This window comes from Aspergillus viridinutans, assembly GCF_018404265.1.
Source record: "Aspergillus viridinutans IFM 47045 DNA, scaffold_2, whole genome shotgun sequence".
Taxonomy (NCBI): Eukaryota; Fungi; Ascomycota; class Eurotiomycetes; order Eurotiales; family Aspergillaceae; genus Aspergillus; species Aspergillus viridinutans.
In genome coordinates this window covers 738403-765033 of record NW_025091218.1, presented here as the reverse complement: position 1 = coordinate 765033, position 26631 = coordinate 738403, and the positions used below count along the sequence as shown (strand labels likewise).

Here is a 26631-nt window from a genome sequence, read left to right as displayed (position 1 = left end):
TCCACCCAGCTTCACACCGACAGAAATTCTCCCACACATCGTACCGGTCTCTATCTAAAATCCACATGCACAATTACAAGCGTCAAGCTCACTATGGCGGAGGGTTCGCAGGAGACGGACGATCAAAGGGTCCAGGTGTCGCGGGCTTCGACAGCCCCCGCGTTGCCCGCAATCATCACCACCGCGAGCAGTCGCAAGGAAGGCCATCACAATAATGATAACAGCAATAAGAATGATAGTCCCACTGTCGCCACACCGGGACTTTTAAAGACTTCACAGTCTTTCCCTGTCGGTATGTGCAATCTTATCGTCTTCCTTTTTTAAGGACTTGTCATTCCAAACAAATCAGCCCCGTTCGTTCCGGCTCCCACGAATCAATCACCAATGATTCTGTAATGTGTCACCCGCTGATGGTTATTTGCTTTTCTCGCGGACTTGATAGGTTCTGTCGCCTCCGATAATGCATCAGGCTCAAGCGCAAATCAGCAAGATACGAAGAAGAATGCCCGGTCGTCGATTCAGAGTAATACCTATGGCAGAAATTCCATTTCCTCCCCAACGCTCTATGGGCCCAGCGCAGATTCGAGCGCGATCGATCCGCTGTCGCAAGTGAGTTTCTTCGCATTACTCACCTTACAATACAATGTCATATTGGAAGAAAATGCATTGAGGACTGATGCGCTACTGCCGAATTTAGCACATCATTAAGCGCACCAACACCGAACGATCAATTCCTCTGAAACTCCTTGGAAGAGCGTCATATGAAGCGGAAGCTGGCGGAACGAATGACTACTCTCCAGCTGAGCAGGGCTCGATCCCGGGGGATGCTGTGTTGCGCCAGAAGCCTCCCAAAGAGAAAAAGTACGTGGCACATGTCTCGTTCAGTTCGGTTTTCAACAAGTCATTGTCTTTCATTCGTCCTCCAACATATGATCCCCTGTCAGATGTCAGATGCACCCCTAACTCCATCCTCTTACTCTCCAACAACGAAGCTCGTCACTGCTTTCCGAACAATTACTTGATAATAACGCGGCATATTTGCGATTCACAGGAAAGGAGTATCGTTCCTTAGTCGGATAATCGGGGGCAAAAAGAAAGAGAATCCGTCTGAAGCAGGGGACGATGTCTCGCAACCGGACACCTTCCGCATGGATGCCAACGCCGCGGCACAACCGATAGGCTTCTTTCCCAAGTTCCCTCCTCCGCCAAAGTACATCAGGGTGAAGGCATACTACAAGAAAGACAAAACGTTCAGTAGGGTGTTTCTCGCGCAGGAATTGACTGACACAGAGGCACCTTCGAACCACTCGGTAAAGGATGCAACGGGATCGACGACAGGCACGCTAAGCGGCGGCAATACCGGAAAAGCAATATGGGCGTTGTCATTCTCGAAGGACGGCAAGTATCTAGCAGCGGCAGGTCAAGACAGAAGAGTGCGCGTTTGGGCCGTCATTGCTTCTCCGGAAGATCGTAAAGAAGAAGGACTCGGTGAAGGCGAAGAAGCTCTAGACGGGGACGAGCCTCCCCGGCTGAAGGCGCCTGTCTTTAGGACCAAGCCGATCCAAGTGTACGAAGGTCACAGTGGAAGCGTGCTGGACCTGAGTTGGAGTAAGGTACGAGTCTTACATCGAAGAGGCTTATAATGTGAGTCTGACGCGGTTGATCAGAATAACTTTCTATTGTCTTCCTCAATGGACAAGACTGTCCGCTTGTGGCATGTGACAAGGTCGGAGTGTCTATGCTGCTTTCAGCACAGTGATTTTGTAACTTCTATCCAGTTCCACCCCCGTGACGATCGGTTTTTTCTTGCAGGGTCTCTCGACACTAAACTCCGTCTCTGGAGCATCCCGGACAAAAGCGTGGCATTCGTCGCCGCGGTCCCGGATATGATCACATCGGTCGCTTTCACCCCTGATGGTAGGCACTCAATTGCCGGTTGTCTCAATGGTATGTGCAACATATACGACACGGATGGGTTGAAGCCGGTTGGGCAGATACATGTCCGATCCGCGCGAGGCCGCAACGCCAAAGGCAGTAAGATAACAGGCATTGATACCATTACGTTACCTCCTGGCGACCCCAATGGTGAGGTCAAGCTTCTGATCACAAGTAATGATTCGCGGATACGACAGTACAACTTTAGGGATAGGACACTGGAGGCGAAGTATCGCGGCAACGAGAACACATGCAGTCAGATCCGTGCCTCCTTTAGTGACGATGGCAAACATATCATTTGCGGGAGTGAAGATCGCCGGGCATATGTTTGGCCTACAGGTGCCGTGGAGAAAGACTTCGATAAGCGTGCTGTTGAAGTTTTTGAGACACGGTCCGCTATTGTCACCGCAGCTGTAATGGCTCCCTCGAAGACAAAGCAGGTCTTGGGCTTTTCAGACGACCCAGTGTACGACATCTGCAATCCACCTCCGGTGACCTTGGTGAGCGCCGCAGAGAAGGAAAATGCTCGCCAAAATCGCATCTCCGACGTCAGCAAGCTGGCGCAGGAATCCCCATCATATCTCTCCCGTTCAACACACCCTGGAGGCAATATCATCATCGTCGCCGATTATTCGGGCAAGATCAGAGTTCTGCGGCAAGACTGCGCGTTCCAAAAGCGCCGCTACGAGAATTGGGACACCCATTCCACCTTTTCCAGAAGACTGTTGCGTCGATCCAATTCAGCTCGCCATAGCATTGCGTCTTCGATCGGGAAGGAGTCATCTCACAAGACACCTTCAGAGCGCATCATCTCTTGGCGCAACTCGGTTATAGGGCACGACGTAGCGAAGCGGGAAGGCTCCCGCCATGGGACGAGGACTCGGAGTCCGTCTCCCCACAAGCCTATACCCGATGTTTCACGTTACTCAAATCCAGTGCGTCAATTTTCAGGCGGAGCACCGGCCGATTCTCTGTCGCTCACTGTGTCTCCACCGCCATCTGCGTACAAGTCATCCTTTGACAGTCGACGGTCCAGTGTAGAAGCCTCGAAGCGGAACGCGGAGGACGTCGGAATGGCCCCGACCGCGAGGACAATAGTCGCCAAGGGAAAGGACAAGGACAACCCTTTGTGGCTACAGGGCCAACAGAGCTACGCATTCTGGAACAAGATCGCCCATGATGCGCTGAACAAAACGCCATCGCAGCCACGGGATTCGAACAGGTTATCTGTTCCTGGACGCAAATTCAGTATTGCCAGCGCTTTGAGCAGCGATTATGGCTCCTCCAACGAAGAGGGGGACGAGGGAGATGTGCTCAGGTGTGATAGCTGCCAAGGGACGAACTTTCGAGCAACCAAGTCGCGAACCGGCAAGCAAAAATTGATCTGTGTGCGCTGTCATCGACCTATCAGCTAAGCACAGCTGGAGCTTATCTACGTGCATTTCCTGCATATGTTCTTCTATTCTCTAGAGTAGTATGTTGCATTTTGGGTGTCACTTGTATATTTTGGCTTCAAATCTGCAGGGGCCGTTGTATTTAGCAGCTTGTACAGTACACGAGATGATGATGGATGATCATGACGGATGACAGATGGCGGAATGTTTCCTTTGGCATGAACTTGAGGTGTAAAAATTTCATTATTAACGTGTCCATGACACTTGGTTGGTCAAATCTTGGTGCAAGTCCAGTTTTGGCGCTTAGGTTTCCTGTCCAGTTGGCTGCCCTGCCAAGCCTCGACCACAGCGAAATGAAATGAAATCGTTCTCCGACTCCACATTGTCAAATGCCCGCAGTTCGCTCCACCTCCAGCTCAATTGCATCCACCATAAACGAAATCTCCAGCAGTCAGCCATTAGTCAATACTTCTGCATCTGGAATCCCTCACAAACAGTCTAGCCATTGCGCGCGCAATTCCCAGAAAGAGGAGAAATCAACCCGGGCAAGATGCCATACCTACCCACAAGCCAGGCCTTCCTGGAACAATCCGCTCTACTGCTTGAAGCATACCCAGAGACTGTACGTCAAGACCAGGAGCATCTTACCTCATGCAATAGACCCCTTAGAATTCCCTATCAATGAGCCAAACCTCATTAGATCGTGACTAACTCTCCAACGCAAACCGCGCAGACCCGCATCACAACAAAATACGGCTTCCCCTCACGACGACCTTCAGCACAAAAAAAGCCCTCCTCGACACCAAACCCCGAGACCACCGACTCCCCAGCCTCAACTGCCGCCAACCCCAGCGCAGTCCTCACCCTGAAAACATACAACCCAACCGCAGGCATCTGCCTGAAGTACCGCACGAATAAAGCCGCGGAGGTCGGTCGACTGGTGACCAGCCTGGGCAAATTGGCGGGCGGTGCGAACGCCGCGGGGCTTGGGCTCTCGGCTCCGGCGCCGACGACAACTGCTTCAGCCACAGCGGATGTGGATATGACGGACGCTCCGGCGGTGGTCGAGGAGGCTGCGAGTGCGAATGCGAGCAAGGCGGATACGAGTGCTAAGGGTGGGAAATCGAAGAAGAAAGGCGGGAAGGGAAAGAGGTGATGAGTAGCGAGAGAACGAGCGTATTTGAACGAGGAATGAAGGGTGTCCGTCACCAGATACTGCACGGATGATGACTACTGTGGCCTGCGAAGTGGTGCCGCTCGCTGTTTCGCCTCTGACCGATCGATCTGAGAACTGATGTAGACCGTCGGAGCAGCTGTGATGATGAGAGCAGCTTGCTCCGGCTTCGTACGTCTGAACTGAGACTCCGTCGAAGCGCACCAGCAGGGTTAAAATGACGGCACTCGAGGAAGACCGGAGACAGAGGGTTCATGACTCGCATAACGACTTCCGATCAGCAGATTACATATTCCATGAAGGTTGGGTCCAACTCGGTCGAAGAACTATTTAAAAGATCTATCAAAATATCCAAGTGGAATGTATAGTGCTATCCTTTCTAACTAAATACATTGCGTCCGTCCATACACTCATTATATGCCGGACATCTTCTGAATGACGGAGCGGAAGACTCATAATACAGACACAAAGAAAAATTCCGCCAGTTCCCAACGCCGTGCCCATGCGTAGCCCTCAAAAATAGAAACATCATAAATCAATAACGAAGGTGAGCAAACGAGACAATTATCTTCATATCAAATGGCAGGCGCCAGAGACACTCCAAGGGTCCCGAACATGGCACACAGCTGGGTATAAGTTGTTCAGTGTTGGTTTAGAAGTCTTCGTCAAAGCTGAGACCTCCATCATTGGCGTCCTTTGCAGTGTCCTGGCTGGCATCCTTCTTGGTGCTGGCCATGACACCGGCCTTCTGGTAGTCACCAACACGCTTCTCAAAGAAGTTGGTCTTTCCTGCAAGAGAGATACTTTCCATGAAGTCGAAAGGGTTGGGAGAGTTGTAGTACTTCTTGTTACCGAGGGCGACCAACAGCCGGTCAGCAACGAACTCAATGTACTGGCACATCAGCTTAGAGTTCATGCCCAGGAGAGCGACAGGAAGAGCGTCTGTCAAGAACTCCTGTTCGATGGCCACAGCCTCAACGATGATATCCTCAACAACCTTCTTGTCGGGGCGATGGTTCAAGTGAGAGAACAGAAGGCAGGCAAAGTCAGTGTGCAGTCCCTCGTCACGAGAGATGAGCTCGTTGGAGAAAGTGAGACCAGGCATCAATCCACGCTTCTTCAGCCAGAAGATGGAAGCAAAAGATCCAGAGAAGAAGATTCCCTCCACAGCGGCGAAGGCCACAAGGCGCTGCGCGAAAGTAGATTCCTTATCCGAGATCCATGTCATGGCCCATTGGGCCTTCTTGGCAATACAAGGAACTGGGGAAAAATTAGTGACTCGTCTAAACAAGAGGAAAGAGACAACACCATACTGGTATCAATGGCATCAAAGAGGTATGTCCGCTGCTTAGGCTCCTTGATGTATGTATCAATCAGCAGGGAGTATGTCTCCGAATGAATATTCTCAATCATGATCTGGAAACCGTAAAAGCACCGAGCCTCAGGCACCTGCACTTCATTGCTGAAGCGCTCCAGCAGGTTCTCATTGACGATTCCGTCAGAGGCAGCGAAGAAGGCAAGGACATGAGAGATAAAGTAACGCTCATCGTCATTCAGGCGGTTGTTCCAGTCGTGCAGATCTTTGGAGAGATCAATCTCCTCAGCGGTCCAGAAGGAAGCTTCGGCTTTCTTGTACATTTGCCAAATCTGCGTCGGAGAAGCGGGACATATTAGCAAACAATGCACACATAGGACATGGCGCGGATGAAACCACTTTACGCGTGACGCGTTGTGGACGTGCCACTCACCTCATGATACTTGATTGGAAAGAGTACGAAGCGATGAGGGTTCTCTTGAAGCAGCGGCTCATTTGCCTCGAGCTCCTTTATACTCTGGGCAACTTTAGAAGCTTCCGTAGGCTTTTCCGTAATCTTTTCGGCCGGCGCGTCGGCGAGGGTTGTGGACGACGGCGCGTTTTCCTTGCCCGCAACCCCGAAGTTGAGCTTCTTCACAGGTGAATCGCTCATCTTGAGGTTCTCGAGAGAGGACGCAGCCTACAGGAAAAGCAATGTTAGTGTATCCTGTTGCTGTGACGCGTCTGCAGCAGGAGGCAAAGGAAGTGACATCAGGTACCTGCTTGGAAGGAGTAACTTGCGCGGCCATTTCGTGGAGTGTCTGAAGCAATGTGAGGGCAAACCGCAAGACAAATTGATCACACAGACACGAGAAAAGGCTTCTAGACTGGGCTGAGAAGATGGGATGGAGAGGAAACAGCTGCTGGGAAGGAGGAAGAGCGGGCAGAAATACTTGCTTCAGATGAGGCAGCGTGATCCTTAGCGCGACGGGCTAAGTCACGTCGCACGTGACTTAGCGCGCTTTTTGGGCCTGGTGGCTGGCGGAAAATCCTTTATTACGTATTTTGGTGTTTTGGTGTCGCGTCTGCCAGGGACGAACACTGGGCCGCAAGGTAGAAACTCCATCAAGCCTGGATGCCTCCAGTCTTTCGAAGGGGTATTTCTTGGCTCATACACTTCGGTGGTCTCGAGCTCCTAGCTCCGGCAGTCATGTTGTATCTATTCCGTATTATCCACAATCTTGTCGGTCAACTTACAAGTTTATTAAACGTGATTCACATATTGGATCCTTACAGACATATTACTAGCTATCATGGGTTTCAGAGACTAGGCTTTCCCATAATTATCCTTACTGAGTGAGTTCTTAGTGTCGCGTCATTCGCGTCCAGCTACTTATCTTATCAGATCTGATGTGATCGTCAGCTGCACTCAGACTTTCAGACTCTGGAAGGAGAGCCCACCAGACTTAAGCCAGCACTCAACTGGCCTGCACCTGTATTCATTTTTAAACCTGCTTCTTGTACCTGTCGCCACATGCCTTGATTAAATTGACATTCTAGAATGTTTCCGCATTGACTCCTGCTGTCCTGCATAGCTCTCATGCGGGTGTGTCTCATTACCTTATCGCACTACCGAGGACGCGACTTAAGTTCGACCATGCATTCTTGCTCACGTCCATGGCCCCATCTACGCTAAGTATTTGGGAGTTGAGATTGAGTAATGATTGTGTAAGCTGGCTTAGCACTTCATTCGATTCCACCATCCGACAGAATGAGACCATGTCAGGCCTAAGGTGGGTGCGACGCGGTATTTCGGAAGAGGAAAGCCAATTAACTAAGGGCAGCTTTCGAAGATTTAGCTTCCACAACGGATTTACGGGTATATACGGTTTACCTCTGCTTTGTGCTGCATATCCCTTGAATTCCTCCTGGATTCTCAACTCCTAATACTGATTCATACCTGATGCTCGGGCTACCTAGTCCGTTGGGTGGGTCTCGCATTCACTCTTTACCCTCTGTTCACAAAAGAGCATGAAAGAGATAAACACGTCTTAATGCCAGCTGGTGACCTTTTCACTCTTAATATGACATGTATCTGAAAAATCGGTTCATTGTACCCTTCTAGGCTTGGTTAATTGCCCTTGCCTTTCCACCATCCATCAGCGGCATTATAGGCCCCGCCTGATTGCTGTCTGTTCTGGGTTCCCTCAGACAAGAAACACTCGGCCATTTTTACATGTCGACATGTCTTAAGCGTTAGCTGCGATGCCTGGAAGGACGCCTTGCATCTCTAGCTCCTGATTCCATATCGGGCACTCCATCAACAAGCCATCCGATGTGGTGTAATGGCTAACATCGCTGTCTCTCACACAGCAGCTCGGGGTTCGATTCCCCGCATCGGAAAAAGAACTTTTTTTTTTCTTTTATTGGTTTCTACAATACGATGCTGCCACTACTTCTATGTCCTCAGCAATTGCCACTCTCAGATGTGATTCGGTCTGTGCGTATCCTAGTTAGCTATCACCCTGTTACTATATAGTAGTGTCCATTCGGCCCCATTGAACAGCATCTACCTGGTCAGACTGGCCTACTTGAATACCGCCTCCCAAATCACTATCAGCCCCCCTATGGTAAGTGGGCGGATGGCGACACTTTTTGCAGTCTGCCTCCTCGATGCATTCGGTGCAATGGGATTTCAGAGTCAGGGTCTTCCACGGCTCAATCGAACTTAGGCAAGACGGTTGCGAGGGCTTGGAAAGGGACCATGCATCTGTTCAGGTCTATGACTACCATCTTTCCCAGCTCAACTAGTTCGTACTGGTTCTCGAACTCGCCCCACGCGATAGCATCCCCCAGGACCCGTGTTAATCCGCAAATCCGCGGAAAGACGAAAGCTCTTCGGATACCCGCACTGCAGGTTATTTATTGCCAGGGAGTAGGAGAGATAACTACCAACCAAAAAAAAAAAAAAAAAAAGGCCCCAAAAACATATCTCGAAAGGGGGGAATCATTTCCGATGCGGGGAATCGAACCCCGAGCTGCTGTGTGAGAGACAGCGATGTTAGCCATTACACCACATCGGATAACTTGTGGAAATATTTACAGATTTTGACTACATACGCCAACTGTACGCACTCGACGTACTGATTATCATGCCATATCGCCTTGCCCTCCCTAACCACCGAGTGGATTGATCATCGTGGGTTAAGACTATCCAAGCGTGGGATCATGTAGAATTACGTGGTTGATCCCATAATCGATGAGAGGTTTCTTAGTACTTCATGTTGAATCCTGATATGCGCATATATATATATATATCCGTTGCCACGGGATGTGTCCACAAGCAATAGCGATTGGGAACTGCACAAAAAGCCAATATTGGAGACACCCACAACGTTATCACCAACTAGCAGAGCAAACAGTAACCAGAAACCACCAAGGCCCGGGAGCTAAGAGACTGGCTCGGTGTATCCCCAAAGGCATTGAAACACCAAATGAGAGCAAGCCACCGACGAACCGCCAGTGCCTCCGTGGCAGAGCCCCATACTGACTCCCAAGATATGAAGAGAAAAACCCGAGTCTATACCACTGTACCGAGATCTACACGATGCATTATATACTGATATGTACAAAAAGTCCAAGCCGCATCGCAGCAGGACGACCCGGAAGTCAACGCCACCAATGTATATACCGAACGATTCGAGCGATATTTCCGCTGCAACCGCTCGACAATGCAAAAGACCAATGCCATAGTCTCTAGAAATCCCATTATCACCATCACTGACCCTATCCCCGACGCTCAAAGGCGTCCCCGTTGCGGCAAGAACCAACTGGGCTAGACACGCGCCTTTATCGCATCGGGAAGAAAGCGGTCCTCGAATCTGCGCATCAGTTTATTGGTCTGCTCAGCCAGACTGAGAGTTAAGATCTACAAAACGAGTCAGCACCAAGCCGTGAAGCGTAGCCTCGATAAGCGGGAAGTTACTCACAGTGTGAGGCAAGATACGAGCCAGATGGGCGAAGTAGCCCTTGTAGATCGCAAGTATACCTTCCTTTCGGATAGTCTTGAAGAGGCAATCGAATGCCCCCTTGTAAAGATCACCGGTCTGGTTGTACATTCTGGACATAACCGTGTCTGTTTATAAAATTAGCCGGCCCATAATCGAACGATGGCCAATTATACGTACCGGGAGGGTGCATGACACAGCAGACCACGAAGCCAGATACCGTACTACTGGCTAGATGAAGGGCTGGACCATCCTCCATTCCCAGGTGCTTCACCAAGCGTCGCTTCGCGAAGAAATACGTGGGAAGCTGGACGGAGCTGCCGAAACCAGTGCGAACCATAGCCGCTCCAACGCCCCGGTAAAGTCCGCCAACACCTTCGGATGTATAAATTTTTCGTAAACCATCGAAGGAGTTTCGATATTCGTGCTGCGTGCCGACGGGAAGGAAGGGAGAATAAGACTGCAAACGAGTTTTCACGAGGAAGAAAGGAGACCCAGCTGCTGCACCGATGATGCCGGACGCGGCGCCTGAGAAGACATTGATACCGAGGGATTGGACTTGCGGATCCTTATAGACAGCAGTTGTGATACCCTTGCGGAGCGGCTCATAGAAGCCCAAACGACAGCCATTGAGCAAGATTTGGTAGACGTACTAAGTCGGCACCCGTCAGCACCCAAGATTCAACCACCGTGTAAAGACAACATACAGCCGAGCCGATTCCCCGGAACAGCCCGCGCGGACCTTCGTTTTGCAGAATGACCTTAACTCCATGGAAGACACCCTTGTATTTCTTGACCGCTTCGCTTTTCGCCTGAAGTTCTCCCTGTAGCTGTAACCTGGGAATCGAGAGAAAGTCAGTTCCGTCAATCAAAGCAGATAAGAGAACAAGGCATACCGAATCTTCACAGTCTCAAAACTATGAGTTACCGTTACCGCACCGCATGCTGCAATACCTCCAGCAATGAATGCCCTTCAAAGCAATTGTCTCTCATCAGCACAAATTATACCCATAAAACTATGAACTAAATGTCGACGCATACCCTGTTGTCGTCGACATAACGACTGACAAACGATCCCTGCAAGCGGTGGACGACGGCCAAGATCTTATGGAGCGACGGAGGAGTTAGCAGAGCGGAGACGGTGGCTAGAAACAAGAAATCAAAAGAAAATTGCAACAATGGCACGGTGGGTTTTGTCAGAAATAAGGCGTCCCACCTGCTTCTAGGCGACCTGCTGGTGAGGAAGAACCTTGAGATTATAAAGCGACCAACACAGTCATGGCGGCATTGCAACCGAATCTGAGATGCATCGCGGCGGAGAGATCAATTCCGCTTTGCTGATTGGCCACTTTACTGCCAAATGCCTCCGATCATCGGATCGGCATCATTCAGCCGCCGGCGCGGATCAACTAGTCTTCCGCTTAGCGTCGGTTAAACGCGCGGAAGCAAGCGCGCGTTGCTCCCCAGTTTCGCAAAGCTCCCCACGTCAAACAAATCCGCTACTGTGATTGAGGATCAGCAGGCACAGAAGCCGACCAGAGGACGGGTTTAACAGGGCACGGAGGAGGACTGCTAGGCTGGCTGAATATCCTTGCTTTATCCTCCACTGGGTTTATGACGATCGATTTGCGGTAACTACCGAGCCATAAATCATGTCGGAAACCCAGCAGCAACCCCAGGTGCCGTCGCAGCAGTCGCAACCTCAGGCTCCGATGCAGACTCAGAAAGTGGCTGATATAATTCGTAGCTTCCGTCCTGCAAAGGTCAGTCTACGACTCATGTCTGGATTCATCCATTGGTCTAACTGTCTCCATGTCGAGAGTATAGGCGTTCAAAGGATCGAAGCAAGAACCCTCCAACTTTGTAACCTCGTTGGATTTTGATGATCAGGGCGACTACCTGGTGGCTTCGGGCGACGATGAGACTATTCAGGTTTTCGATATTAAAGAGGGCAAATCTACAAAATCAGTCCCCAGCAAAAAATATGGTGCCCATTTAGCGAGATTCACGCACCATTCTCGTCAAGTCCTTCACGCCAGCACGAAGGTCGATGGTATGTTTATCACGAAGGTCCCCATGGGTCCATTCGTCCGGACTCACATTTGAACAGATTCTCTTCGACTACTGGACCTTCACAATGAGGGCTACGTGCGTTACTTCTCCGGCCATACCGACAAAGTCACTTGCTTGGCTCTCTCTCCTGGCAGCGACGCCTTTATCTCATGCTCAAAAGATGACACCGTTGCGCTCTGGGATCTTAGCTCGAGGAATGCGCAGGGCAAGTTGAAATTGGCAACGCCGTACCTGGTTGCCTTCGATCCCTCTGCTTCCGTGATCGCAATTGCTTCGCAATCTACCTCGTCCGTCCTTCTATACGATTTTCGCAACTATGACAAGGCTCCGTTTTCCACCTTCGATCTTGCGCCGTACGAGGAAAGATACACGCCTTCTACACGTGGAAGAGCGTGGACTCGCCTTGAATTCTCAAACGATGGAAAACACTTGATGGTTGGGACGGACTTTCATGGGCATTTCATTCTCGACGCCTTTGAAGGCAATATCAAGGCTTTTCTGCTCGGCAAGAACGGATCCCCTGGCAGAGCAGCTCCTGTCTCAACAACTGGAAAACCACCTGGTCAAGGAGACGCATGCTTTACCCCGGACGGACGATATGTCCTGGGGGGCTCCGGCGACCAGTCAGATGTTCTCGTATGGGATATGCAGCAGACACCGGATGTCAACTCCCTCCTGCAGCCTATGGCCAAACTACCAAACCGTGGTCGCACTGCCATACTAGAATACAACCCACGGTATAACATGCTTGCTACTGCCGATAAGGAGGTGGTCTTTTGGCTTCCAGAAGAGAATTCGCGGTCGGCTGAAAAATAAGAATATGCGTGTTGATCCTATTCGGATCGACGGGCAAAGCAGTCTAGCTATGATCCGGTCAGATCTAACCAAGGACATGAGGGGCGTTGCTGCTGCGGGCTATCCTCCTTCCAACACTGCTTTCCATGCGTTGTCGAGGGATTTTACATTTTTCGATCTTTGTCTTTCCCTGCCAAGCTTCTGGCAGTGTCACAAACCCACACCAGAGGCCCCTCCAAGCCTTCATCGCCATTCCTATGTTCCTCGATGGTGGTCTCAATTTGTTTGACCACGGTGCGATTGCTCGATATGGTCGTGACTCCCGTGGACCACCCATACAGAAACACACTGTAGTTGATATCGGAGAGAACCTTTGCGACTTTGTGGGATACTGGAGGTAGAGTCCCTTGATCCCTCGCCGCTTCAATAGCGGATTTGGCTCTAACCATTCTGATCGGAATTTTCCAGCCAGATGGTACTTCATAATCTGACAATTCCTGGAACTTTTCAAGGAGAGACATCGTGTCACAGTCATTGAAGGGTGCATCACCCATCAATAACTGGGTCCTTGTTCTCTCTGCCTCCGTTCCGATAGTATCGACTATCTCCCGCATTCTCCTCGCAGCTTCCTCCGTACAGACCAAGTCATGCGCGGTCATCGCCGGCCAAAGCTCTGTGGGCAGCAATGGCCGCTGCCTTTCTACCTCGACCTGCTTAAAAATGGCTTTATGATGGAAGGGAGAAAGGGTTACGGTTTTGTAATGCGACAAGTCTGAAACCATGGCAAGCAGCAGAGTACAATCCACATTCAAAGTGGAAGTGAATCGCTTGAAGGGGCTGGGAAGCAATTGAGACAGTTCCCCTTCCTTGACAGCAGCATGCTCGGGACCTTCTGCATCCTCCGTGTGCGCTCTGGCTACTTCCCCTCCACAGTTCACTGTGATACCATAGCTCCGAATCTCTTTCAATAAATCATCAATCTCGGGACTTTCTCCCTCCTCAATCTTTGGAATCACGAATCGCAGCCGAGGATGTTTATACCTGATCCGTATAGCATTAGCAGCTTTTCTCATATCGCACGCCAACTTGATCAGCTCGACCTCATCATCGTCGTCATCGTCGCTGTCGAAGTCGTCATTGTCGTAATTTCGTAAAACGGTTCTAGCCTCCCCATCACCCCCATCTTCCGAATCCGCCTCCCACCCTTTCTTGGCCATCTCGAATAGGAGACGAGTTTCGGAAATCGTGGAGACCTTCACCCATTCTTCACCATCATCTGCAACGATATCGACAAAGACACTCTTGCGCTTGTCCTGACTGGGCTTCTTCTTCGCCTGGCTCTCGTCAGGTCCCTTTCCGCCATGTTGCGCACCGCCATCCCAGTAGAACCGCTTCCCAAAAGCAACCAAACCCGTGCATGTATTCCTAGCAACGTTCCAAACCGCCTCGTAAAAAGGTAAATTCGACGACCGCAAGGCATGCAGAAGTCGTAGCTCGACCTCGTCATCAGGCGATCCTGTTTCTGCATCCGCCGTAGCAGACACCGCGTGCACCTTTTTGGAGAGTTTCTCGAGCATGCGCAATTCGGATAGAACGTTGGATCGGAGCGATCGGACCTCGACCAGTTGGGGATTGCGGAGGTTGCGGTTGAGCATAGACTGGAAGGTATCTATTTCGCCGAGGAGACGGCGGCATTTGTTCACGAGGGAGGTCGCGAGGACGCGGCTGTTTTCGGTGTCGGACTTATCTTGAACATCATCTTTGGCGGCATCTCCTGGATTGTCAAAGGCTTGACTACTTGGGTCATTGTTGTGCATGGCTGGCAGCCAGACGGTAAGGTAAGCGAAGATGAATCCAAGGTGGGATGCTATGACGGCTGCGGTAGGTAAAGTAGACACAAGGCGGAATTCCACTGCGTCTATTACATCTCTAGTGCAGATTTTTGGCTGGGTACTCGAACATGTCTCTTAACTTGTAGATAGCATATACACATAAATTCAATTAGTCCTTCACTGGAGTAGTAGGAACTTAGAGCCAATCTAAAAATACACCACCAATAGGTCAAACGCCATCAAATGCCTGCAAAGTTGAAACCAAACGGAAAGATCCTTAGAAGATCGATCGAACCTTCAACTTCCCGAGAATTGATATAAAGATGATTTGATGCCACTTCTGAACACAAGGATAGAGAATGCATAATGCATTCACACTTAATCTGATTTGAGATAAGACTTCGGCTCCTCCGAGATGAGCCAGTTAGTCCGATTTATGGGCAGTGAGCCTCTGTCGTTCGCTTGAGTTTCGTGGAGACTCGTCCTCGTCCTCAGACCATTTGTCACCATCCTCACCTACAGCGAAAATTGTCTCACCATCGAGAGAGTCTCGCTGGCGCGGAGCAGATGGAACAGGTTTAGGAGGTACCGGTGACAACTCACGGCGTGTTGCGGAAGCGGAATTTCCTTCCAGGCCTCCAAACGCTTCTTCGTCGTCCAGTCCACTATTGAAAGATCGAATCTCGAACCCGTCATCATCTTGTGCAAGCTAAAGTCGGTGTTAGTATGCATTCATTGGGCGCCATGGAAATTTTTTCCAAAACGTACCTCGTCACTCATTGCGAACCGCCTGTTGTTCGCAGTAGGCCGCCAAAGATAGGCAACGAACCCAATATCGAACAAGTACACAAGATTGAGCCAACCATCTAGCACAAACCATCTGGTCTTCCAATGCTCTGGTACAAAGTTTGCTTCGCTACGACCAGCAAAAGCAAACGAGTTGATGAAAAAGAAGCCAAAGATCACGATGATGCTGCCCAGAATACACCACCAGAGCTTCTTGTACATCATTGCTTTGACCTTCTGCTTTCGGTCGATCAGATCCTTCATGGTCGCGTTCAAGGAGTTCAGTGTCCACACATAGAACGCAGTCAGTGTACCAGCAAGTGGGAGCACGATGAGGAGGACCAGTGGTCCAGCGCTATCGGGTGTAATTGATAAACTTGCGACGGCATAGATGACGCCAAAAACGAAGTGGGTGATGGCCAGGACACGGACATAGATCATGGTCCGGCCCAAAGAGGGCTTGACAACGCCGTATCCCATGCAAACGATGAGCAAAAGGAAAAAGGAGAAAGAATTGCGTCCCGCATTCAGGACAGCGACGATTACCATCAGCACCTTTGCACCGAGATTCAAACCGTGCCGATTCTGGAAATCTGCTATTGGTCAGGGACTTGGATGCGAAATTGGACTCCAGCGGATGCGCGAAAGGTGAAATACCATAAAAGCCCCAGGTCATCAATTGCTCCACGATCAAAAAGACCAAAATAGCGGTGATGTAGTTTTGCACCGGAACTGCAATCATCAGTAATTGAACACCATCCAATTAAAGGTTTCTACTCACGAATGTCATGACGATTCTGAACGTATAGGAATGCCCAAAATCTGTGTTAAGCCCGTCAGTACCGCTACGACTTGGAAATGACCTTATGAATCGGAGACCTACACTCCAATGACCGCATAGACTATAGTCAAACCACCGTAGAACGGAAGTTTTGCAATTTGAGCAGCGGGAAGTTCACCGTATGAATTCCTGAACTCAACTGCCGCTTTGTAATCCTTCCCGGAATATCCATAGGTGCTGACGCAATAGAAACCGGTCTTCTTGATAGGGTAATTGATTGCAGACGGATTGTTCAGATGCACCGCCTGAGATATAATAGGGAATTTGGATGCATCGCTCGCGTTGGCGGCCAGAATGAAGGAACCTATTTGATCTTCTTCGCATAGTTTTGCCTCGACGCTAGCCTGGTCGCAAATAGTCTCTTTCGCCTATAAGGACATGTGTAAGCGCGGGAACTTCATCTGTGGCGACACTGGGAAGGCACACTTCAGGGTCATCAGATACGGATCTCCCGATCAGATTCTCGTCGCTCCATTCGAATATCACGACACTGACAAGAGGATCGCTATCGCCAGCTTCGTTATCTTTGACAAATACGGTCTCAATATACGGATCGATGCTTCCACCCCACGCCTTGCGACTGTACATCCCTGAACATCGCTGTCGGTGGGCTTCGTCTTGTGTCTGGGCAAAGTGATTATGTTAGTTATTGGCGGGGAAATCTGTCACATTTATGCGCACCAATTCAACTTCGTTTGCAAGTACTCGTCCTGCCAGAGCGGCAGTCAAGCATAGTGTCTGGAGCCAGCCCTTCATTGTGATCACAAAGAACAGCCGTACTAGGCTTCCAAGTACCCAAAAGGAGAATCTATGCGCGACCGCAGACCATCCGACGGCAAGCAAGACTCGCAATTATGTTTCAACTTGGCAGATAATTTTCAGAAGGCTGTCGATCGAGCCTCCCTAAGACAGGTGATTTGATTTCTGATAGTATCGGGGCTTGAGAGTCCTAGAGTTGAAGCTTACTTGTAGTACGTTCAGGCTGTCGTGGCTAGGTATACTGGAACCGGGGAAGCCGCGTTGTGGCGGTCCAACCAATCAAACTGTACCCGCGGCGGCACCGCCATTGGATTTCTGCCTTTTATGCGAAATTTCTCGTCGATAGTCATCGCAACCGGAGACCTTCGACGTCAAGCTAGGCAACAAGCAGCAAAATGCCGGGAAAGCAACTGTCAGACCCCTGCGTTGACTGCGGTGATGCGGAGGCTATATTGACGCTGCGCACCCGCTGTCTATGCAAGTACGTGGGTTCGAAAGATTTGGTGGCGGGGACGAGATGACTGACTGAATTATCTTCATTTAGGACTTGCTATGCAAGATTCGTTAATTTCAAGGTGTTCAAGCGTATGGAGAACTATCGTCTTCGGAGAAACATGCCAAGAACCGGACCATGCAAGCTGCTCCTGCCTCTTTCCTGTGGCATCTCCTCTTCTGTCCTGTTGCACGTACTTAACGCTCAAATCCAACATGAACTCGCCAAGTCGCATCCCTCGCCGGGCTTCGATCTCCATGTGCTTGTTATCGAACCTTCTTCTGTTTATGACGGTAGTCCGTCGTATGATGAGGGCTTTAGATTGCTACAGCAGACTTTTCCTCTGCATTCTTTTACTCGGATCCCGCTTCACAGTATCTTCGAGCTGGATCCCGATCTTCAGGAAGTCATTTCTCAATTTTCCAAGGACGGCTTTGCCGATGATACCAGCTTATCTGACAAAGACCGTCTTGATGCTTTCCGTGCTTCGATTGCGACTTCCACATCCAAGGTCGATGTCGACTACGTTCTGATCACCAGACTGGTTGTTGCATTCGCGAACAAAATGGCGTGCAGAGGAGTGTTATGGGGAGACTCAGATACCAGGCTCGCCGCGAAGACGCTTGCCAATGTCGCCAAGGGACGGGGCTCATCTTTGACATGGCAAGTGTGTGATGGAATGTCACCGTTTGGGGTAGAGTTCAACTTTCCACTTCGGGACTTGTTCAAAGCCGAGGTGCATAACTACGCCAGTTTCTTCCCCGAACTGACCAGACTTATCATTCCTGACGAGCCGCCATCGGAAAATGTGCTCACGAAGAACTTGTCCATTGATGAGCTGATGATGCGCTACGTCCAGACACAGGGCGAGAAGTATCCTGGCGTCATGGCCAATGTGACTAGGACTGCGAGTAAGCTTCAAGCTTCCTTGGTCCCTGCCAATGTTCTTCAATGCAGCTTCTGTGGCGCTTTCATGCTGAACTCCGGCAACAATGGTGCTGCTGACACTACTGCTGCCAACCGAGCACTCGAATTATGCTACGCATGCAACAGGTCGCGGCCTGAAGTGACCTGCTGATGGGTGGCTTTTTGGAACCGCAGATGACACTTTATTGCTTCAGCAAAATTTAAAAGCACTAGCACCAAACTAAGAGGGATATCCTTTTCTCTTCATCGACCACGGGACTTTGAGTTATCCCCGACTCCAGCCTCTAAGTCACCTGCTTGATCGGATGATTTACCAAACCACCCTTTCTGCGACCGATCTCTCTGCGGATACCTGGCAGGCTCAGGCCTAGCAGGTCCCGCTCCTGCCTGGCTCTCGTATCTAGGCGGTTCGTCCAAGGCACTCTGGTCATATCTGTCGAATTCCTCCGCCAGGCTGGTATCAACAACCCCTTCAGGAGTCCGATTTTGCGCCTTAAGCGCCTTCGCCCCCTTTTCCCGCAGGTGCTTTTCTAGGATGACAGCGTTTCTTGTGTTGCACTTGTACACAGCGTCCGCGACGTCCCCTACGAATGGGACCAGGCCGATAACGAAGTCGATCAGCACGTTGATCATCATCATCATCCTGAGGCGTGCTGGTAAACCCCCGTCAATCTCCTCGCAGTTCTTTACGACCATCATGGCGAGTGCGGTATCGCCGACGTCACCGAGACTGAAAAAAATGGAGCATCAGTGTCAACTCCAACATCATGTGCAATTATGGAACTCACAATGGAATCAGCGCAATGACACTGCCCCAGCCAAAGCGAATGCCGCAGAGATTGAATAGACAGTAGTCTAGTCTGTACGCCCTGCGTTTCACCTGGGTGAGGACTCTCAGATCATTCTCAGAGAGTCCAGGAGGAATTGCCTTGCGTCGCTTCCGCGTCTTCTTGCCGAAGGCTCGGTAGAGTCGCGAAGCCGGAACTTCTTCGAAATAGGGATCCTGAACGAGACCCATATCAGTCGCGATGCACAAAAATGCCATCCAATTGTTGATCTTTCATGAGCTTACTTCTTGGCCGAAATGGTTCCTCGCCGATTCCGCTAAAATTCTCTTGCCGACGAAAGAGGCCAGAACACCCGACATGGCTTCTTCTTAGTTCGAGATGTAAAACGAACGTTACCTAGAACGGGAGTCGCTACAGAAGTAGGAGAGTCAACAAGAATCCGATCGATTTGGCCAGAGTTGCTTTCGCGAGGCGTAAAGATTTCAGAGAGCTCTAGATTCTTCCTATCCAGGTAGGCTTCTCTGACAGAGATCAATGATAAAATGTTTTAAATGAATCAAGCTCTCCAAAATTTGCTGTAGCAGGTCACAGATATAGGTCACAGATAGTGTGGTATAAGCAGGTTTTTCGAGGTAAGCTGTCGAATAATAAATAGTATCTGTCAACCAGCACTTGAAGCCTTGTAGGTGCCACAGCGGTTGTCTACTGTCTCCCAGTTCTCCCCTTGGTTCACATAAATACCAGAGACGTCATCCCGTGCCCTACCTTCCCTGATTTGATCCGCTGATCGGCACAGGCCACAGAGCCACAGCTGTGGCGCTTTGACTGAACCATGAAAAGCTACTATTGGATGACCTGTTGGATGACTGCGCCACAAATCATCCGTGCTAGGTAAGGTATTCTTCTTCCGTCTCAGCAGCCATGCTCTCTCAGGCTCTCGTCCTTGTGATTGTCGCCCAACACTCGGTTATCACAGAACGAGTGAACGCACTCAACCTCACCCCACCCTTCACATAGGTAATTTATCGACTCGCTCGCTCTCAAGGTAGACAAACCATTGGTTTGCTCTCGCCACTACTTTCCATTTTCCCTCAGCAACGCTAACGCTTTAGGGTGGGTGCTTTCTGCCAAGCACCCTACTGGAAGCTGCATCATTGGTGTGCTGTTCTCCCCCTCTATTTCCGCCTCTCTCTCCGCGCCGCTGGTTCTCGGAGAGACCTCATCACGCAGACGAAGGCCGTGTTGAAATGCTAGAAGACGTCGGGCAGCATGACAGAAACAAAGATGCAGCTGGAGGACTGTAAGTTTTCGTCTTCTCTCCGGTCGCTCAATGTATCGGCAGCGACTGCAGTGATGGTGCTGGTGATGTCGATGACGATGCTAAATGGTTGGACTCCCTGACATTAGGGCTGGATGACCTGTGTGTCCGCTTCATTATAAATTTACCTCGCGAAGAGCTCGAGTCCGTCGAACGGATCTGTTTTCAAGTGGAGGAGGCGCAATGGTTCTACGAGGATTTCATTCGGCCGTTGGACCCGGCGCTTCCCTCGTTGTCTCTGAAAGCTTTTGCGCTGCGCATCTTTCAGCATTGTCCACTGATGTCCCAATGGTCCCACTACCACCATATTACAGCGTTCTCGGAGTTTCTGGCCTACAAGACCCGTGTGCCTGTGCGTGGTGCCATTTTGTTGAATCAGGATATGGATGAGGTAGTGCTGGTCAAGGGCTGGAAGAAGGGCGCCAATTGGAGCTTTCCCCGCGGCAAAATCAATAAGGATGAAAAGGATCTTGATTGCGCGATCCGGGAGGTCTACGAAGAGACTGGTTACGACGTTCGGGAGGCCGGGCTAGTGAAGGATGAAAAAGATGTCAAGTATATCGAGATCACCATGAGAGAGCAGCATATGAGGTTATACGTGTTCCGTGGCGTGCCACAGGATGCTTACTTTGAACCTCGTACCCGGAAAGAAATCAGCAAGATTGAATGGTATAAGCTGTCGGACTTGCCAACGTTAATGAAGAAGAGCAAGCCAAATGATGAAAATTTGGCGGTTGCAAATGCGAACAAGTTCTACATGGTTGCACCGTTCATGCACCCACTCAAGAAATGGATTGCCCAACAACGGCGGCTTGACGCAAAGACACAAACAGGTGGCGTCAAACAGCTTTCGCAATTGGAAGGGGAAACATCTATGGACGAGGCCATTCAACCCGCTATCCACCATATACCGGCCAAGCATGCTGTTCCTAGTGATTTACCTGAAGTTATTTCAGCAGATGACGCTTCTTCTCATCTCAAGCGACTTCTTAAAATTCACTCGGCCTCCTCTCAGGATCAGTTCCCTCCTACGCAGACTGCTGGTCCGGACGCTTCCAAGTCCAATGCTCTATTGGAATTGTTAAGAAGCGGCTCCTCTAACGAACCTACTCATCAGGCTTCTACAAATGACCAGACATTACCCCCTAATGTCTTCCATGAGGCCATTCCCCCACCGCATCAACCTCACACTCTTTCGGCCCCAAATTTCTTTCCAGGCTTCCCTCAGCAAGTTGCCTACTCTGGGCAACATGACAATCCATTACAGATTCCCGGGCAACCACATCATGGCGCTGCTCTTTCACATTTGCCAGCACCCGCGCACCCGCTTGGTGTAGGAGGTCCCCAGGCCGGTTATCATGGGGTATCACTGTTTTCAAATCGTCACCCGTCCGAGTTGCACGCAACCGCGCAGACTCATAGGCCAGCGCCAGCGTCAGCTCCATACCAGAGAACCGGCGATCCCCAATTCTCGCAGGCGGCGCAAGCTCCCCAAATTCAAGGGGCAGCTATACCACCAGCAAGCAAATTGCCTCCGCCTAAGCTTACCAGCCACTCATTAGCGCTGCTGAACGTTTTCAAAGACAATTCAATGAAAACGCCAAAGACGACGATAGCTAATTTGGCAACACCCTCCGAGAAAACGCCATCTGCTCAGCGCAAACCGTCGCAACATCAAGATCAATTGTTGAATCTCCTCAAGGGAGCCACTCCTCCGGCTCCTGCCGAATTATCGGCCCAGCCTGTTTCTCCGGCTGCCAAACAAATTCTCCAACGGCCTCGCACCGATTCTAGCTCTCCTAAGAGATCTGCGCCCAACACACATGTGACACCAAAGGGAGCTCCGCGCAATCCTACCAGTGCATCCGGGCCTCCGCCCGTCGTTCCTTCTGAGGCGGCTTTCAAGCAACCAGCGAAGAAGAACCAGAACGGCTCAAACAGGAAGAACAAAGATCGACACGCACAGCCTCTTGCGTCTCCCATTACTATATTGACCAGACCGCAGTCGGACAAGAAGGAACGCTCACCCACTCCAGCATCTTCCCAGTCTCCTAAGCCTCCCTCGTCAAGAGCGTCTTCTCAATCTCGTACCAACAGGGTGAAGACCGCAGAGCCACAGAAGCTATTCCAGCCGCAGATACTACGTCGCTCGGATAATCTAAACATAGAGAACCTTCTTCCGACGCGGAGTAAGGATGAGAACGGCGTAGGCCGGCAAGTGACTTCCCCATCTCTCGGTGCTGGGCAAGTGACGAAGCCTGTTCAGCTTCCTCAGCCTGTTCAGCTTCCTCAGCCTCCTCAGCCAACCTTTGACCGCCGACCAAGCCAAACAGCTGCGCAGAAGGAGGCTCTCCTCTCGCTTTTTGGCAAGCGGGCTGTTTCTCCACCTGCTTCACCCTCTGGGAATCTCAACATCCGTACATCACTGACCAAACCATCGGCCGCTTCCTCGGCTGTTAGTCCACTTTCTCCCAGTCGTCCTGCCTCCGAGGTTGGCACTGAAACGCCGAACGCAAGCAAGGTTTCGTCCCCCGTCAATAAAGCTTTCCTGCTTGGATTCTTGGAAGGTGTAGCGAAGGGAAACAAATAAGGTCCAGGCTCGCGCTGATTTTCAACAATGGACCAACATGTAACTATGTCCTTCAGAAGGTGCATTCTGAACTAGTATTAATTGTATAACGCTGAACAACCCTCTTATCCTTGATAACCAAATTTTATACATCGGCTTCTTCCTTGTGTACCTCTGGTAAACCAATTGGATAAAATGCATTTATCTTATACTAATTCTGCCACATTTTACCGCCCGGTCGTCGATGTCATACCGAGAACTCTTGATTTGTAAACGATCGTTTGTGGGGTTGTCATGAACGGCCTAACACAGTCATGATGCGTTCCATTGCATCTTCGAAAAGAGGTTGCACTCGCTGTCTGAGCCGTTCAAGGCTCTTCTCAACCACTGTACAGCACCGCACTCAGCCATCGAGCGATGCTGTCCCTTCTTCCCCGCCGCGGTCCGGATATGCTCAACTTACGAACCGGGGTTTGATATCTATCACAGGCGTTGATAGTACTACATTCCTTCAAGGTCTAATTACTCAGAATATGCTAGTTGCGAACGACCCGAGCCGCACAACTCGTCGAACGGGGACCTACACGGCTTTCCTGAACTCCCAAGGTCGGGTGTTGAACGATGCATTCATCTATCCGATGCCCAGAGGAGACAGCGAGACCGCTACGACTGATGACCCGGCATGGCTGGTCGAAGTGGACAAAAACGAGGTATCCACCCTCCTGAAGCATCTTAAGAAGCATAAGCTTCGATCAAAGTTGAAGCTCCGTGCGCTGGAAGACGGTGAACGCACCGTCTGGTCGTCATGGAAAGACCACGCCGAGCCCCGTTGGGCGGCGTATAACCTGGAATCGGAATCGTCCTCGCCATTCTCACCCTCGTTACCCGTTGCGGGATGCATCGATACCCGGGCTCCGGGTTTCGGATCTCGGCTTGTCACGCCTGGCGAGGAGGACCTGCGCGTCCATCTACCGGATGAGACTCAGGTTGCTGGCTCCGAGGTCGACTTGGGCACGTACACGGTTCGGCGGATGTTGCACGGTATAGCGGAGGGCCAGGCCGAGATAATCCGCGAGTCTGCGCTTCCCCTCGAATGCAATATGGACATGATGCGGGGGGTTGACTTCCGCAAGGGCTGCTACGTTGGCCAGGAGCTTACGATCCGTACGCATCATACGGGGGTTGTGCGGAAACGGATTGTGCCTGTGCAGTTGTATGCGAACTCCGCCCTTCCATCCGGTGATACCCCTGTGTATGATCCCTCTGCAGCGGTGGCCTTGCCACCTAGCGGATCTAATATCTCCAAAGTTGATGGTAGAAAGGGCCGAAGCGCGGGGAAATTCCTCGGTGGAATTGGAAATATCGGTTTAGCTCTTTGTCGATTGGAGATAATGACCGATACCGTACTCACAAGCGAAGGTTCACAGTACAGCCCCGATCAAGAATTCAAGATTTCATGGTCTGCCCCAGAAGAAGCATCATCGAATGCTACTGAGCCGGGAGAAGTGAAGGTTAAAGCTCTTGTGCCGCCCTGGCTGAGGGAGTATATCTCCTCTGGAGCGAGGGACCTTGCTCGCAAGGTGGACAATCAGGAAGGCCACCGGGCAAAGGAGCTCTTATATCAATTAGAGGAGGAAGAAGAGCAACGGCGGAATGAGTGACGTGGATCACGGCACATCGTGTATCATATATTGTACATATAATGACCATATATTCTCTATAGACGAGAAATTTCTCTCAATAAAGAAAAAAAGGAATGTAGTAGAAAACAAAGCTGAAAGGGGTATCTCTGAAATTAGCAGTCTACCGAACGAAAAGGCGCTCAACACCAGAAGAAGAGAAAAATGTAATTAGCCCTTGGCCTCAGCGGCAGCAGCCTCAGCAGCATCTGCTGCCTCATCCTCTTTCATAAGCTGTGCCTCGAGGGCCTTTCGTTCCTTTTCGCGCTGTGCATTCTTCAATCGCATTAATGTTATCTCCTGAAAACTCGGAGTGCTTCGTCCATTGGCCGATGCATCGGATGGTGTTGGCTTTGATGAGCCCGCGGCCGAGGAGAACGAGGCAAACGAGGGCGCTTTCCCGGGGGTCTTGGCTGGACCACCAGGCGGCGCTGCTGACTTGAGCTTGGAGAAGTCGAAAGACGGTTTGGAGGGGCCAACAGAAGGAGCTGTTTTTTGTGTTGACGAAGCTTCATCAGGCGTGGAGATGGGAGAAGCGGCCCGGTTTTCCGTGCCCACTATGTCTGGCTGGTTGCCAGATGCCCAGGAAACGGATTCAATGAGCGTCCAGTCGTTGTCCGGCTGGCCAGCGCTCTGGCGTCGTTTTTTCTCGCTGTCCAGCACGGCGGCATGGGCGCTGACAACGGAGGCGAATACCACAACGCCTGTCGCGACAGTCTTCTTCTCTCGCTTGTCTCCGACACGCTGGCGCTTGTCCTTGAGCATGAACGTGTTCTCAACTTTACCGAAAGGCTTGAACAAAGACACCAAGCGATCTTGGTCTAGATCCAAACCTCGGCCTTCCCGAACCCAGCGCACTTTGACGGCTCGCTCGAGTTCCGGAACATTCGTGCCACCTTCGTGTGAACGGTCGACTCGTTGACTGCTCCGATCCGCAGCTCTCCGCGCCTCTTCCTGTTCCTGCTGCAGCCTTCTCTCCTCGGCCTCAGCTTCTCGCTTCAGTCGCTCCTCAGCCTCCTTGCGTCGCCGCCGCCCATCCTCCGCAATCCGGTCAATCTCGCGCTGAAGCGTTTCCTCGGCATCGTCGTCCGCTCCAGCCATGCCGGCAGACATCCAAGTCCTTTTGACGCCTCGTTGTGCACCTCCCATCGCAGCCGCACCGGCACGCTCTCGAGCTTCCAAGTCCTCTTTCATCTTCCTTTTCGCCGCATCCATCATCTCCACCTCACGCCTTTTTCTTTCGCGCGCTTCCCGCGCATTGTCGTAGAGTTGCCGTACGGAGGGATCAGAAAGTACATCGTAGGCTATCTGTAGCAGGTGGAATTTGTCGATGTCTGTTTGAGTCGGGTTTGCGATCTTGTCAGGGTGGTATTTGAGGGCTGTCCGCCTGTATGCACGGCGGATTTCCGACTCCGAGGCCGCAGGTGGAATGTCAAGGAGAGCATAGAAATCTTGGTTAGAGGCAGCGTGTGCCTTAAGATCGTCATCCGAGGGCATCTTGAGTGTAGTTCGCGCGAGGACAGCTCGTTGTTATCTCAATGTGGAAAGAAACTGAGTTAGCAGCAGACAAATTTCGCGATGCGCAAAACCATGAATTATAGAAGCGCTGATAGACTTTGAGGATTCAAACGATCATCATAAAAAGAAAGAATGAGGTTAATGATGGCATGGTTGAGATGAAGGTGGAGAAAGATCGGAGCTCTTATCGGGTTTTTTTGTGTTGGCGGTGGCGGAACACTTCTATCGATATCAGGCAAATATGGGCTTCCTGTTCCTCCCGTTAAATATCCGACAACCCTTGCTGGACACATTTGTTCGACTCGCGGGATTTTCTATTGTGCCAGGTATAGTGAATGGAGCTGATGCAGATTGAAATAACTTCCTGACTCTGTTCTAAATGCCTTAAAATGACCGAGCATCCGCTTTCTGGCCGTAAATACTGAAAGACGTAGTCCCAAGGGAGGCTT

General features: G+C 50.8%; 12 protein-coding genes and 2 non-coding genes across 14 annotated transcripts; 7 read left to right on the top strand and 7 right to left on the bottom strand.

Moving 5' to 3' along the window:
* Nucleotides 1-93: 93 nt before the first annotated feature.
* Aspvir_003871 (WD40 repeat domain-containing protein) lies at nucleotides 94-3350 on the top strand (the record flags this gene model as incomplete). The annotated part of the gene is made up of 5 exons (XM_043267113.1): nucleotides 94-292; nucleotides 443-609; nucleotides 698-861; nucleotides 1052-1613; nucleotides 1779-3350. The coding sequence occupies 5 exons, from the start codon at nucleotides 94-96 to the stop codon at nucleotides 3348-3350; spliced, it is 2664 nt and encodes an 887-aa protein (XP_043123048.1).
* Nucleotides 3351-3879: 529 nt separating this feature from the next.
* Aspvir_003870 (SRP9/SRP21 family protein) lies at nucleotides 3880-4485 on the top strand (the record flags this gene model as incomplete). Its single annotated transcript, XM_043267112.1, has 2 exons — nucleotides 3880-3951; nucleotides 4063-4485. 2 exons carry the CDS (start codon nucleotides 3880-3882, stop codon nucleotides 4483-4485), a joined length of 495 nt encoding a protein of 164 aa, XP_043123047.1.
* A 670-nt stretch (nucleotides 4486-5155) lies between these two features.
* Nucleotides 5156-6606, bottom strand: Aspvir_003869 (ribonucleotide-diphosphate reductase subunit RNR2; the record flags this gene model as incomplete). The annotated part of the gene is made up of 4 exons (XM_043267111.1): nucleotides 5156-5763; nucleotides 5817-6150; nucleotides 6252-6497; nucleotides 6577-6606. 4 exons carry the CDS (start codon nucleotides 6604-6606, stop codon nucleotides 5156-5158), a joined length of 1218 nt encoding a protein of 405 aa, XP_043123046.1.
* A 1522-nt stretch (nucleotides 6607-8128) lies between these two features.
* Nucleotides 8129-8200, top strand: Aspvir_003868. Its single transcript has one exon. It is a non-coding gene; the product is annotated as a tRNA-Glu (tRNA).
* Nucleotides 8201-8808: 608 nt separating this feature from the next.
* Nucleotides 8809-8880, bottom strand: Aspvir_003867. Its single transcript has one exon. It is a non-coding gene; the product is annotated as a tRNA-Glu (tRNA).
* Nucleotides 8881-9632: 752 nt separating this feature from the next.
* Nucleotides 9633-10862, bottom strand: Aspvir_003866 (putative mitochondrial oxaloacetate transporter (Oac); the record flags this gene model as incomplete). Its single annotated transcript, XM_043267110.1, has 6 exons — nucleotides 9633-9725; nucleotides 9787-9932; nucleotides 9985-10456; nucleotides 10512-10641; nucleotides 10701-10775; nucleotides 10846-10862. The coding sequence occupies 6 exons, from the start codon at nucleotides 10860-10862 to the stop codon at nucleotides 9633-9635; spliced, it is 933 nt and encodes a 310-aa protein (XP_043123045.1).
* Nucleotides 10863-11456: 594 nt separating this feature from the next.
* On the top strand, nucleotides 11457-12693 carry Aspvir_003865 (WD-repeat containing protein SWD2; the record flags this gene model as incomplete). Its single annotated transcript, XM_043267109.1, has 3 exons — nucleotides 11457-11567; nucleotides 11632-11857; nucleotides 11915-12693. The coding sequence occupies 3 exons, from the start codon at nucleotides 11457-11459 to the stop codon at nucleotides 12691-12693; spliced, it is 1116 nt and encodes a 371-aa protein (XP_043123044.1).
* Nucleotides 12694-12836: 143 nt separating this feature from the next.
* Nucleotides 12837-14489, bottom strand: Aspvir_003864 (uncharacterized protein; the record flags this gene model as incomplete). Its single annotated transcript, XM_043267108.1, has 1 exon — nucleotides 12837-14489. One exon carries the CDS (start codon nucleotides 14487-14489, stop codon nucleotides 12837-12839), a length of 1653 nt encoding a protein of 550 aa, XP_043123043.1.
* Nucleotides 14490-14928: 439 nt separating this feature from the next.
* On the bottom strand, nucleotides 14929-16887 carry Aspvir_003863 (putative integral membrane protein (Ptm1); the record flags this gene model as incomplete). Its single annotated transcript, XM_043267107.1, has 7 exons — nucleotides 14929-15213; nucleotides 15273-15883; nucleotides 15948-16022; nucleotides 16072-16112; nucleotides 16174-16499; nucleotides 16558-16755; nucleotides 16813-16887. 7 exons carry the CDS (start codon nucleotides 16885-16887, stop codon nucleotides 14929-14931), a joined length of 1611 nt encoding a protein of 536 aa, XP_043123042.1.
* Nucleotides 16888-17285: 398 nt separating this feature from the next.
* Nucleotides 17286-18461, top strand: Aspvir_003862 (uncharacterized protein; the record flags this gene model as incomplete). The annotated part of the gene is made up of 2 exons (XM_043267106.1): nucleotides 17286-17371; nucleotides 17435-18461. 2 exons carry the CDS (start codon nucleotides 17286-17288, stop codon nucleotides 18459-18461), a joined length of 1113 nt encoding a protein of 370 aa, XP_043123041.1.
* A 92-nt stretch (nucleotides 18462-18553) lies between these two features.
* Nucleotides 18554-19457, bottom strand: Aspvir_003861 (DUF4112 domain-containing protein; the record flags this gene model as incomplete). Its single annotated transcript, XM_043267105.1, has 3 exons — nucleotides 18554-19040; nucleotides 19099-19313; nucleotides 19383-19457. 3 exons carry the CDS (start codon nucleotides 19455-19457, stop codon nucleotides 18554-18556), a joined length of 777 nt encoding a protein of 258 aa, XP_043123040.1.
* An 888-nt stretch (nucleotides 19458-20345) lies between these two features.
* Nucleotides 20346-23006, top strand: Aspvir_003860 (decapping enzyme complex catalytic subunit DCP2; the record flags this gene model as incomplete). Its single annotated transcript, XM_043267104.1, has 2 exons — nucleotides 20346-20398; nucleotides 20450-23006. The coding sequence occupies 2 exons, from the start codon at nucleotides 20346-20348 to the stop codon at nucleotides 23004-23006; spliced, it is 2610 nt and encodes an 869-aa protein (XP_043123039.1).
* A 293-nt stretch (nucleotides 23007-23299) lies between these two features.
* Nucleotides 23300-24646, top strand: Aspvir_003859 (YgfZ/GcvT domain-containing protein; the record flags this gene model as incomplete). The annotated part of the gene is made up of 1 exon (XM_043267103.1): nucleotides 23300-24646. One exon carries the CDS (start codon nucleotides 23300-23302, stop codon nucleotides 24644-24646), a length of 1347 nt encoding a protein of 448 aa, XP_043123038.1.
* Nucleotides 24647-24835: 189 nt separating this feature from the next.
* On the bottom strand, nucleotides 24836-26161 carry Aspvir_003858 (putative cell cycle control protein (Cwf23); the record flags this gene model as incomplete). The annotated part of the gene is made up of 1 exon (XM_043267102.1): nucleotides 24836-26161. The coding sequence occupies one exon, from the start codon at nucleotides 26159-26161 to the stop codon at nucleotides 24836-24838; it is 1326 nt and encodes a 441-aa protein (XP_043123037.1).
* Between the last annotated feature and the right edge of the window lie 470 nt (nucleotides 26162-26631).